Source organism: Brassica napus, chromosome A1 (assembly GCF_020379485.1).
Source record: "Brassica napus cultivar Da-Ae chromosome A1, Da-Ae, whole genome shotgun sequence".
NCBI lineage: Eukaryota > Viridiplantae > Streptophyta > Magnoliopsida > Brassicales > Brassicaceae > Brassica > Brassica napus.
Genome location: NC_063434.1, coordinates 168,298 through 180,050, shown reverse-complemented (window position 1 = coordinate 180,050; position 11,753 = coordinate 168,298). Strand labels below are relative to the sequence as shown.

Sequence of the window (11,753 nt, the reverse complement as noted above, 5' to 3'; positions counted from 1 at the left end):
GAACACTATATAATGGTATATGTATATTCTTAGTATTTTTTTTTCTTCACGTGTGTAGCCAATATATTTTATGATCTGAAGTTGTGGTGTAATAGACTATAAATACATATATAATTAAATAATACACGTCCATGGCTGCTCACTTCTCAGCTTGTATATGATAAAAATGTCTATATGGTCTCTTATATTAATGCATTCCATATTTTCCATCAAATAATTCGAAGCAACATAGTACTCTAAAACTATAATTAAAGACGCATATTGTATTGACCCAAATTAAAAATATTGTAAAATAAATGGAGACACGTGCAGCTCTGTACATTCTATAGCATTTTCCATACGATTAGGCACCCACTATTATTAAGCAGTTCTTCGCAATATATAATGCAATATTAGCCATGCCGGATGAGGCCTGCCGTATTGGGAGAGTTTAGACGTCGACAAATAAATATTTTCATTTTCATCAGAGATATATATACAGGATACATGAACATGACTACTAGTTTTTTTTTGACGGCGAAAGAATAAATGATCCAGAGTACGATGACTACTAGTTTAAACACCCAAAAAAAGTTCATGAAATGAGATTAGGTCTTTAAAAAAAAAAATAGGTCATGTTGGTGATAAATACGGAAGGAGTTGACCGAGGGTAATAAGATGCGGCAGCCGGAAAAGGAATAAACCGCTTTGACCGGTCATCATTATTAGTAGAAGACTAAATTATTTAGTGTTTCAGTAGGGTCCCAATGTCGATGACGTGGCAGAACATGGCTGTATTTCATCCCACGTGGACTGTTGCCCCTTTACGCTCACCAAAGGTCCTCTTTCAAGCCAGCGAAGCCGCGAATTGTCGTCGTTCTAAAGTAACCATCCACTCTGGTTTTCTTCTTCTCATTGTGTATTATATTATGTTAATGCATCCTGAGTATTGTGCGAGATCGACTAAACTAATGGTGTAAATTATGGTTGCGTGCCAAGTTCATTATACGTAGACATAAATAAAATCATATTGAGCAACAAAATATGGGAGTACATGTGTATAATTAATCTATTCGTTGATCAATTAAGTACCAGATAGATATATTAAAGATTCAACCACTAAACACAATGTCAGATCAGTTATAAAATAATATCACCAAATCATTCGAATATTTAAACACCCTTTTGAATAAGCCCTGTTTTGGTTTACATAAATCATAAAGTTATGTGAGCCAGGTTTATCCAGTTCGTATTACACGATCCATTTTATTGTATACCGGATTCATTGTATCAAAAGAGTATCAAAAGAGTTCGTATTAGTTGATGTATGGAAACTGACAAATCCAGCAAAAGGTGTGATGATAATCCGCATGAAATAGATTGGTGATTTTTGTTTGAGAGAAAGTATACAATGTGGGGGATAACGTACATCTGACTAATACTAAAAGGGATATATAAGGAGTAGGGAGGCTATCCACGTCGACAAAAAAAATCGACCAATAGGAAGTCTGCATTCGGACACGTCAGACACCGCAGAGGAAAGAGAGAGTGGCACGTCAGCTCCCTCTCACGCGTTTAAAATTTACGGATTTGTGTTGTGTTATCGACTAGGCTTGGTTCTTTATGCTTCACTTATGGTTATTTGTGTTGGGCTTTTTCTACTTTTGGCCCATTGCAACCACTTCCCTTCTTCAAGCCGCATCCTGAAACTCTAATATCTTCTTCATCGCGAGATCAAGTAACTGAATCACTATTTATGTTCAATCCATAAACACAACATTTAATCTCATTAAATTCTCTCCCCACTACTCTTCAATTCACCAGAACCTTCGATCTCTTCGGATTCTTCAGGATTTGGATCCTATAAATAAGCTATCAAGGGTTCATTGTACAAAATTTCAGTATAAATCTTCTAACCTTCAAGCGATGAGCAGAACAACTTCAACGAGAAGAAGAATTTATATGGATTTGCGCAGCCATAATTGAAATCAAACAAGACAATCTTAATAATGGGTTTGCCTTATATATTGTGGGATCATAGGAATAAGCTCATCAAGAGAATGTTACCACTAGAATATACAAGAAAATGAATAAAAAGCTAAGAAGATCAAGAACATAATTACCAGACATGGTGATGACAACGATCATGATGTGTACCAAGATGCCTGACGAATAACCAGAACTGCACGATGAACAAGGTTTGACTCTTAAAAAACATAAGCGTTGTGTTTTCTGACATGGTTTTCTGTTAATATCTGGATGGCATAGTGTATACTTACAGCACGTAACGGGTCACCCGTAGTCATTGAGTCATCCGGAGAAGCTATTGTTCCGGCATGAGAGTTCGTTCCACCAGAGACAAAAGTTTGTCTGGTCATGTCTTCAGATTATAGCAAACCCGATGAAACTGAGCCATTAGGAGAACACTTTTATGTACACGAGGCTGTGTTATACATGACAGATATTTCAGAGAGGGACGAGAAGAGACCTGAAGACATCAAGGATCGTCTCGGTTACGTTCAATTGGTGAGGGGAGGTTCTTGAGAGACGCGCTTCCTTGAGAGTTTCATGGATCGTTACGCTTTTTGACGCGAGCTTATGCCAGAAAGTAGATTCTTGGGATCAGAGTGAAGAGATTGTTGTCTAGATTCAGCGTCTACAAACGAGTGAGACCGGTGAGATCAAGAATCGAACCAGAAATCTGATACTCAAAGACTCCAACATAGTCAAATCCGTGAGGTTGTGAAGATCAGGAGTTCCACGAATCTCTTTTGTTTTAGGCCAAATCATCGTAACCAGGTTGCTTCCATCCCATTCAACAGTTTCCCATTAACAAGTGGCAGGTTCAGACACCGTTCTGCTAAAAACGAAACCTATAAGGCTATATGTGAAAGAAAGAAACAGAAGATACGCATATGAGATTTCGTAACTTTTTTAGGAACTTTCTTAACAAAAGTGATAGGGAAAGTCAAGTTTGAAACAGTCGTCACTTTGAAAATTGGATTTATTTTTTTCTTAGAATTTTAAGGTGGTGTTGAAGTAGAAGAAGAAAGGCTTTTCTTTTACAGGAAACGAGGACAAAAAGAAAAAAAATGGATTTGGCCGAGGTAGTAGAAGATAAAAAGAGAGAGAGAGAGGAGACTAGAAAATGAAGTAGGATAAATCTGTAAATTTTATTCACATTTTCTTACCTTGACAGTTGTAATAGGGTGAAGTTAATGTGTGGACTAATAACAATTACTGTTCAATAAAAAAATCGTCAGTGTCATTTCTTGACTTCTACCATATGTTCAACTATTTGTATACGTCCACTATGTCAAACAAACAAACATTTTGTGTTATGCATACTACTATATTGAAATAAACTCATCATCAAGCTTCTCTAAAACTAGCGGCTCCATCAGCTATTCACATCTAACAAAGAAAAAAAAACCTTCAACATAGAAAGCACCTACAACAGTATAGTTCAATTAAAAATCTTATTTGATGACTAATTTTCTTTGTTTAATAACATAAATGGCAATTATCCCGCCCGTAGGGCGGACTAACCACTAGTATCAATAACTCGTATATATAAAGGTTGTAGGATATGATGTATGCATCATTACATTGGATAAGATGGCCACCGATTAAAAGTGGAAAGAGTTTTAAAGAAAGAAGATAAGACTTTGGCTTTGATCTTAATTGAGAAACTAGACTAATAAAACAATTTTATAAGAGTAAGAGTTGGCAATGTCGTCTAAACATCAGAAGACACTTTCCTTTGTTAGACATCAACAGCAACAAGTATGTACACTTGTTCTTTCCTTTTTTACCGTCTGAGTTTGCATATATTGATTCCACACCATTACAAAGAATGGTTCTTAAAGTTCACACATACCGCAATACAGCAATACTCATCACAACTATCACAACGAAATATGGACTACAAACTCCAAAACACACCATATGCTAATTCTTTCATTAACAAATAGATCATCCAACCAAGATGGACAAGATCCATTTTGGAAAACACTTTGAACATAGGTACACTTGTTCAAACAAAATATAATCTACCAGTTAATTCATACTTAAACACGCACAATTTTGACGTGGCTAACAAATAATATGATACACGTAGATAACAGATAAAGCCCAAAACGCAAAGAAAACAGGCCCATCAATATTCAGACATGAAGGAGGAAGTCTCGGTGAGCAGCGTAGTCAACGAAACTGTAGAGAGGAGCAACGGATGCGTCTCCATACTTGTCAAACACTTGCAGCTCCTTCTTGGCCTTTACACTAAGCTCATCTGCCATTTCCATTGCCCTCTCGGAACCAAAGACTCCCGCATAGCTCTTCTTCTTCTTCTTCTTCTTGTCGTCGTCTCTGATGTCATCCACCACCTGATACAGCATCCCAACAGCTCTGCCGTACAATCTGAGACTCTGAAGCTCATCGTCAGTGGCACCACCCAAGAGACCTCCACAGACGGCAGAGCACTCCCCCATGGCTCCGAATTTCTTCTCCTGAGCAAAGGAAATAGGAAAGGGGCCTCCTTCGAGGTCAACGTACTGCCCTGCAGCCATGCCGGTGGAGCCGACGGTGCGGGCAATCTCGGAGATGAGACGGAGGATGGTGGATCGGGGAACAAGGTGGGGAGGGGTGAGAGAGACAATGTGCTGGAAGCCGAGCGGGAAGAGGGCATCACCAGCCAGAATGGCCATGTCAGCGCCGAAGACAGTGTGGTTAGATGGCTTTCCTCTGCGGACAGGATCATCGTCCATACAGGGGAGGTCATCGTGAATCAGCGAAGCCGCGTGGACCTGATTAGGATTATTCCATTACAACAACAACAACAATCAAATTTTGTTTTTTTTTTCCAACCAAGAGGAGCCAAGAAGAGGGTTTCTAAATTGCAAAGAGAGAGAGAGAGAGAGGAACCATTTCAAGGGCACATGCGGTGGGGAAAGCGGCGAGTCGATCGCCACCGAAGAGCTCGCAGGCGGCCACGCACATTACAGGAGGGGCACGCTTGGCGCCTTTAGCGAGGACTGAGTATCTCATCGCCTCATAGATCCCTGCAGGGTACTTGACTGGTATCGCTTCGTCCAGCTTCTGGTTGATCTCCGTTATTAGGGTTGTCCAATACGTCCTCAGATCGAAGTTATTGGACGATGATGATCGAATTGCTTGTTTCATGCGCATACGACAGGGTTTCTCGGGAACATGCCCACCAAATCGGAGAGGACTCCCTGAAGCGCTTAACACCATCGCCTCGCCGGATCTATCTATCCTCTCTCTCTCGCCGGATCTATACAGTGTTTAAACTTGTTGGCAATTTTTTTTATTTTTTTTAATTTGAATGCTAGTAAAAGTGGGCCGAATCGGAAGATGGGCTTACAACAAAAGAATGAGCATAAGAAGGCTAGTTTGGGTTTTAGTAACGCCGCTTGGTTACCGATCTAGCGAATATTCAGAAGGTTTCATTGCCTTCGCTATTTTAACAAACAAAGGAACAATAAGAACCCCGGTAGGGAAATCGTGATCTAATTATGAGTCACAAGGACTTCTTTGTTAGTGGAAAATGAGTTGTTATGATAGAGTTTATGATATATATAAGTTCAGACAAAAAGAGTTGTTATAATCATCTATAAAACTAAAAGAAAATAAAACAAAAACGGCTATTTTCTCTCTCCTGGCGACTTTCTAGGAGATTCCGCCGACACCGTGCATATTCCGTCAGCAGCGCACCGGCGCCTAATCCGGCGTCGTCTACTTGCAAATCTCGAAGCTATCACCCCTCCGAGGGCGATGAAGAAGAAGAAACCCAAGAAATCCAAATCCCCGGCCTCGAAATCGGCCTCGAAGACCTCTCCGTCGAAGGATTCCCCGGTCAAATCCGTGGACTACGATTCTGATTCTCCTCATTCTGAGTTTGTTTCCGACGCCCATAACGACATTCATGCCGATGTGGTTGCTCAACTTCCTCTGGTGAGTTCAGATCTGGATTCTCCGCCGGTTCCTCCATCAGACCAAGTTGTGATCGTTGATTCGTTGACAGATCCCTCCGGTAAGACAGAGGTCGACCTCCCAATAGTATCGTCTTCTGACAAGACAGTGATCGCTGACCCGTCGGCTGATCCATCTTCTGTTCAAGAGGTGATTCCAATGATTCTACTCGAGTCGAGCTCTGTGATTCAAACCACTTGCTCCTCGGTTCTGCCCTCGAATAGTCTTCAAACCACTAACGACGGCTCCCACCTTGAACCGGCGGTTCAAGCTCCCATTGCTGAAGCCGAGAAGAAATCCTCGTGCTCGCATCTTGCTGAGGCCTTAGACAACACTGTCACCCCCAGTGTCGTACCTGAAGAGGGTGTGGTTCCTTCTTATAAGGACAAGCTAATCAAACCAGTGCCCACGGCAACTTCGTCTGACACCTGGTGTGACCACGCCAAGGGTGTGGGTAAACGTCTGTCCAAAAAGGGTGAACCTTTCACGCTCCCATCGGGTGAAGCTTGTATCCAAATCCCTAACTCCGTTATTGAGAAGCATAGGAAGTCTTGGGAGCCGTTTGTGATCGGCCAGTTCTATTCAGATCCGCCCTCTCAAGGCACCTTGCATAATATAGTGAATGGAATATGGAGTAAGCAATATCGTGACATTGCGGTCTCCAAGATGGAAGGGTTCTCTTTTCTGTTCCGGATTCCTCACGCAGCAACAAGGAGCAGAGTGATTAAGCAAAAGCTCTGGCAAATAGAAGGCCAGACTATGTTTGTTGACAAGTGGGAGCCAGGAACTGTACCGGAGAAGCCTGAGCTCACTTCTGCCCCAATATGGCTCGAGCTGCGGAAAGTTCCATTTCAGTTCTTCAATGAAGATGGACTTGAGAGAATCGCAGGGTTGGTGGGGCATCCTAAGTTCCTTCATCCTACGACTGCAAATAAAACCAATCTTGAGGTGGCAAAGGTCTTCACCATTATTGATCCGAGGAAACCGCTCCCGGAAGCGGTAAATGTCCAATTCCAGTCTGGTGAAATAAGCAGAGTTCTGGTTTCCTGCCCCTGGATGCCACCGGTGTGTGAAACCTGTAAGGAAATTGGTCACATCTCCAAGCGGTGCCCACAACTCCCTAAGGCCTGCTCTTTATGTAAGTCTACGGAACATGCTAGTATAAATTGCCCGGCAAAATCCAAACAGGAGACGAGGGGAAGGAAAACTAGGCGAAGCAAGTCTAGAGGCAAACAAAAGTGGGTGGTGGCTGCCCCTCCAATCCCCAGTCAGCAGCAAGATCAGGCTGATAAGCTAGGTACTGATGGGATTTTGGTATCACACAAGGGCGATCCCCATATCCAGAATTGCCACCTTGAGCTCTCTCTTCAGACAAAACTGGGTACTAGAGAGGATAGAGCCGTGGGAGAATCCAGTGGAGCTCGGGCTACTCCCCCAGAAGCCACTCCCCACCTCAAAGCCGCATTGCAAAGAAGTGGATCCCGTACCTCTCATGCTTCCCACTCCGATGTGCAGCCTGATTCCTCTGACGTTGAATCATCTGATCCTGAGTTGGAAGAGGGGGAATTTAGTATGCACGAGCCTGACTTTGAGGTCGTGCGCCCCAGGAAGGTTTTTTCAGGTAGAAAGGGTAAGAGGGGCAGTGGCCCCAATATTAATTAATTATATATGTCGACTGACCTTTTTTGTTGGAATGTACGCGGTCTAAATAAACTAAATCACCGCAGCGGATTACGTAAATGGTATAGGAAGAATTATCCCCTTTTTGGTGGTCTCTTGGAGACACATGTTAAGCATTTGAAAATGAATAAGTTTGTTTCGGATTTATTTCCTGGGTGGTCTTCTGATGAAAACTATGGTTTTTCTCCTTTGGGGAAAATCTGGATCGTTTGGCACCCTTCTCTGATTGTTAATGTTGTTTTTAAGTCATTGCAGATGATCTGCGCTGAAGTCTCTTGGCCATCTGTTCCTTCAAAGATTTTCATCTCTGTGGTTTATGCTTCGAATGATGTTGATGAGCGCGAGGGCCTCTGGAGGGAGCTCTCTTCCCTGGCTATCTCTCTTGATCTGAACTCAAAGCCCTGGTTGATCCTTGGTGACTTCAACCAAATTAGGGACCCTTTGGAGCACTCAAAGCCGGTAACCTTGAATATGGATAAGAGGTGCAGAGACTTCAACCAATGCCTATCTGATATTGATGTTGAAGATCTCAACTTCCGGGGTTCAACATTCACTTGGTGGAATAAACGCAAGAATGCTCCAGTAGCTAAGAAGCTGGATCGTTGTCTAGTGAACGATGATTGGTACTTTCTGTTTCCATCATCAGTGGTATTTTTTGGTAGTCCGGACTTCTCTGATCACTCAGTAGCTTCTGTCTCCTTAGAGCCGACTCGTGCCAAGCTTAAAAAGCCATTTCGGTTCTACAACTTCCTCACGCTCAACCCTGAGTTCTTACCGATGATCTGCTCAAACTGGTTCTCCTTCAATGTCACGGGCTCTGCAATGTTTAGACTGTCAAGGAAACTTAAGCTGCTCAAGAAGTGTATCAGGGATTTCAGTCGCTGCAACTACTCTGGGATTGAAAAAAAGACGGCTCAGGCGCATGACAAGCTACTCCTGGCCCAGTCTGCAACATTAACTTTACCAAACTTGATCAATGCCGCTGCTGAGATCCAAGCCTACAAAGAATGGGAAGAACTTTCAAATGCTGAAGCGGCTTTTTTCTTCCAGCGCTGCAGCATTAAATGGCTGGCTCTCGGGGATGGTAACTCAAGGCTGTTCCACAGATATGCTGAGTCCAGACAGGCTGTTAACCACATCCACTTCCTGGTGGGAGACTCAGGAAACCGCATAGAGGATCAAATGGGCATTCAGCAGTTGTGTGTAGATTACTTCTCAAACCTCCTCGGAGGCCCGGTGTCTCACCCCCTGTTTCAACAAGCAGATCTCGACCTTCTATTTGATTTTAGGTGTACTGCTGATCAAGCTGCGGTTTTTGAGAAGAAATTCACTCCAGAGGAAATTAGAAACGCCTTCTTCTCAATGCCCAAAAACAAGACGGGAGGACCTGACGGCTACTCTGCGGAATTCTTCATAGCAACGTGGTCGATTATTGGCCCGGAAGTAACTGATGCTATCTTAGAGTTCTTTGAGTCTGGCTGCCTCCTCAAGCAGTGGAACTCGGCTTCTCTTGTGCTCATCCCAAAGATCCCAAACGCCTCAAGCACCTCTGATTTCAGACCTATTTCATGCCTCAACACAGTCTATAAGGTTATATCTAAACTTCTGGCTTCAAGGCTGCTTGACATTCTACCACTCATGATCTCAAAGTCACAATCGGCGTTTCTTCCGGGGAGGCTCCTTGCGGAGAATGTTCTTCTCGCAACCGACCTAGTAAATGGCTACAACACTCAAACCTCCTCCCCCCGTGGTATGCTTAAAGTGGATTTGCGAAAGGCTTTCGATTGCCTTAGATGGGATTTTATCTTGGCCTCCCTCCGTGCACTAGCGATTCCGGAATCTTACATCAGCCTTATCTCCGAGTGTCTTACGACCGCGTCTTTCTCGGTCTGCGTTAATGGGGCTTCTGGTGGTTTCTTCAAGAGCACGAAAGGGATCCGGCAGGGAGATCCCTTATCACCTTATCTGTTCGTCCTTGCCATGGAAAGTCTATCTCGTCTACTAGCTGCGCGCTATGAATCAGGCCTTATAGGCTATCACCCGAAGACAGAGCAGCTGAAGATCTCTCACCTTATGTTCGCAGATGATGTGATGCTATTTTTTGATGGAAGTGGAAACAGCTTACATGGAATCTCTGAATGTCTGGATGATTTCGCTTCTTGGTCGGGCTTACAAATGAATATGTCCAAGACTGAGTTATTCACCTCGGGATTAGACCAACGTGAAACCGCAACCATGGCCTGTTATGGTTTCACCTCTGGTGCTCTCCCTATACGATATCTCGGGCTTCCCCTTATGGCGCGCAAGCTTAAAATCTCAGAGTACTCCCCGTTGATAAACAAGATCACCGCGAGGATGAGAGCATGGTCTGTCAAACTTTTATCTTTCGCTGGGCGCCTTCAGTTATTGAAAACAGTCATCTTTGGCACTGTAAACTTCTGGACCTCAGCATTCATGCTTCCCAAAGGCTGTATTAAGGCTATTGAATCCTTGTGTTCAAAGTTTCTTTGGTCTGGCAACTTAGACAAGAGGGGTATCGCAAAGGTTGACTGGCTAACTGTTTGTCTACCCAAAGAAGAAGGGGGTCTTGGTCTACGTAATTTGTTGGTGTGGAACCAGGTTCAGTGTCTTAAGTTCATATGGATTTTGCTATCTTCTACTACATCACTATGGGCGGATTGGCATAGAAACATCCACCTGTCGACGCGATCCTTTTGGACCTTAAGCCCCTCTCAATCGGACTCTTGGGTTTGGAAGCGACTGCTCAAGCTTCGCCCTCTGGCCGCTCAATTCTGCTTCTCTGTTTTGGGGAATGGCAAAAAGACTAGCTTCTGGTACGATACTTGGACTCCTTTCGGGCAACTTATCACCTACATTGGACCTGCGGGTCCGAGAGCGCTGAGAGTCCGTAAAGATGCACACGTCGCAGACACGATCAGAGAAGCCACTTGGTCCCTGCCTCATCCGAGATCCCAGCAGGAAGTGGACCTCCACACACACCTCACTACTATATCTCTGCCTTTAAACTCTGATATTGATGATGTTTATATTTGGATTGCTGGTGATTCCTCTTTGAATGTTTTCAGCTCGGCTGCAACATGGGAGGTGATGAGACCAAGGCAAGATGCAAAGGACTGGTTTGAGGTTGTATGGTTCAAAGGTGCTGTCCCAAAACTGGCCTTCAACATGTGGATAGCGAACGCGGACAGGTTACCAACAATGTCTAGACTGGCATCATGGGGCATTCCGGTCTCCCCTAACTGCGCTCTATGTTCATCATCATCTGTTGAAACGAGAGATCACCTAATGCTCTCCTGTCATTTTACTGCTAACATTTGGAGAGAGGTCTTCATCAGATGCCACCCGCCAAGAACAATGATCACGGATTGGGCAGAGCTCCTCTCTTGGATCCGAAGTCCAGTTTCCTCACCCCTTTCTCTGTTAAGGAAGATAGCTGTGCAGTCAGTTATTTACCATGTTTGGAAGCAGAGAAACAATATGGTCCACAACCAGAAATCAGTTACACCGTCTATTGTGTTTCAGGGTATAGACAGGGAGATCAGAAACATCATTTCCTCCAGGAGACACAACAAGCGCTTCAGGCCTCTCATGACCCTTTGGTTGAGATAAAACTAGATTAGCTTAGCTATCTTTTGTTGATGTTATTCCCTTTGTCCCATCTTGTTTTTATTCTTTTTTGCCAAGACGGTGCAGAACTAAGGTCTTTACTTTGTAAAATCTTTCTTTCATCTATGATATTTACAATTTAGCAAAAAAAAAAAAAAAAAAAAAAAAAAAAAAAAAAAAGAGTTGTTATAATCGTAAACGTAATCTTTCTTTTTAGTTCTTCTCGCATTTGCTCTCTTTTTCTTTCAACTCCAACAAAAGAAGAAAAAGGAATATTATTATGATACAACGTGTGTAAAGCAAAGGGCAAGTGACGAAAAGGTGAAAACGGAAGAAAGAAAGTGAAGTTTAGGGTTTGGAATGTTAGCATGCCATACATACAAGACTTTGGCATTTGTACCCCTATCTTCCCCCACCTACAAGCCATTCCTTTTATTTTTGGTTCTTATCTCTCTCTCCGACCCTAAATTGACTAC

General features: G+C 43.1%; 2 protein-coding genes across 2 annotated transcripts; one reads left to right on the top strand and one right to left on the bottom strand.

The window, feature by feature from the left end:
• Positions 1 to 3,912: 3,912 nt before the first annotated feature.
• LOC106438661 (heterodimeric geranylgeranyl pyrophosphate synthase small subunit, chloroplastic) lies at positions 3,913 to 5,464 on the bottom strand. The gene is made up of 2 exons (XM_013879908.3): positions 4,903 to 5,464; positions 3,913 to 4,784 (listed from the first exon to the last, which is right to left on the bottom strand). Exons 1-2 carry the CDS (start codon positions 5,230 to 5,232, stop codon positions 4,146 to 4,148), a joined length of 969 nt encoding a protein of 322 aa, XP_013735362.2. The 5' UTR covers positions 5,233 to 5,464; the 3' UTR covers positions 3,913 to 4,145.
• A 308-nt stretch (positions 5,465 to 5,772) lies between these two features.
• On the top strand, positions 5,773 to 11,280 carry LOC106417472. Its single transcript, XM_048734972.1, has 2 exons — positions 5,773 to 7,581; positions 7,906 to 11,280. Exons 1-2 carry the CDS (start codon positions 5,773 to 5,775, stop codon positions 11,278 to 11,280), a joined length of 5,184 nt encoding a protein of 1,727 aa, XP_048590929.1.
• The last annotated feature ends 473 nt before the right edge of the window (positions 11,281 to 11,753 follow it).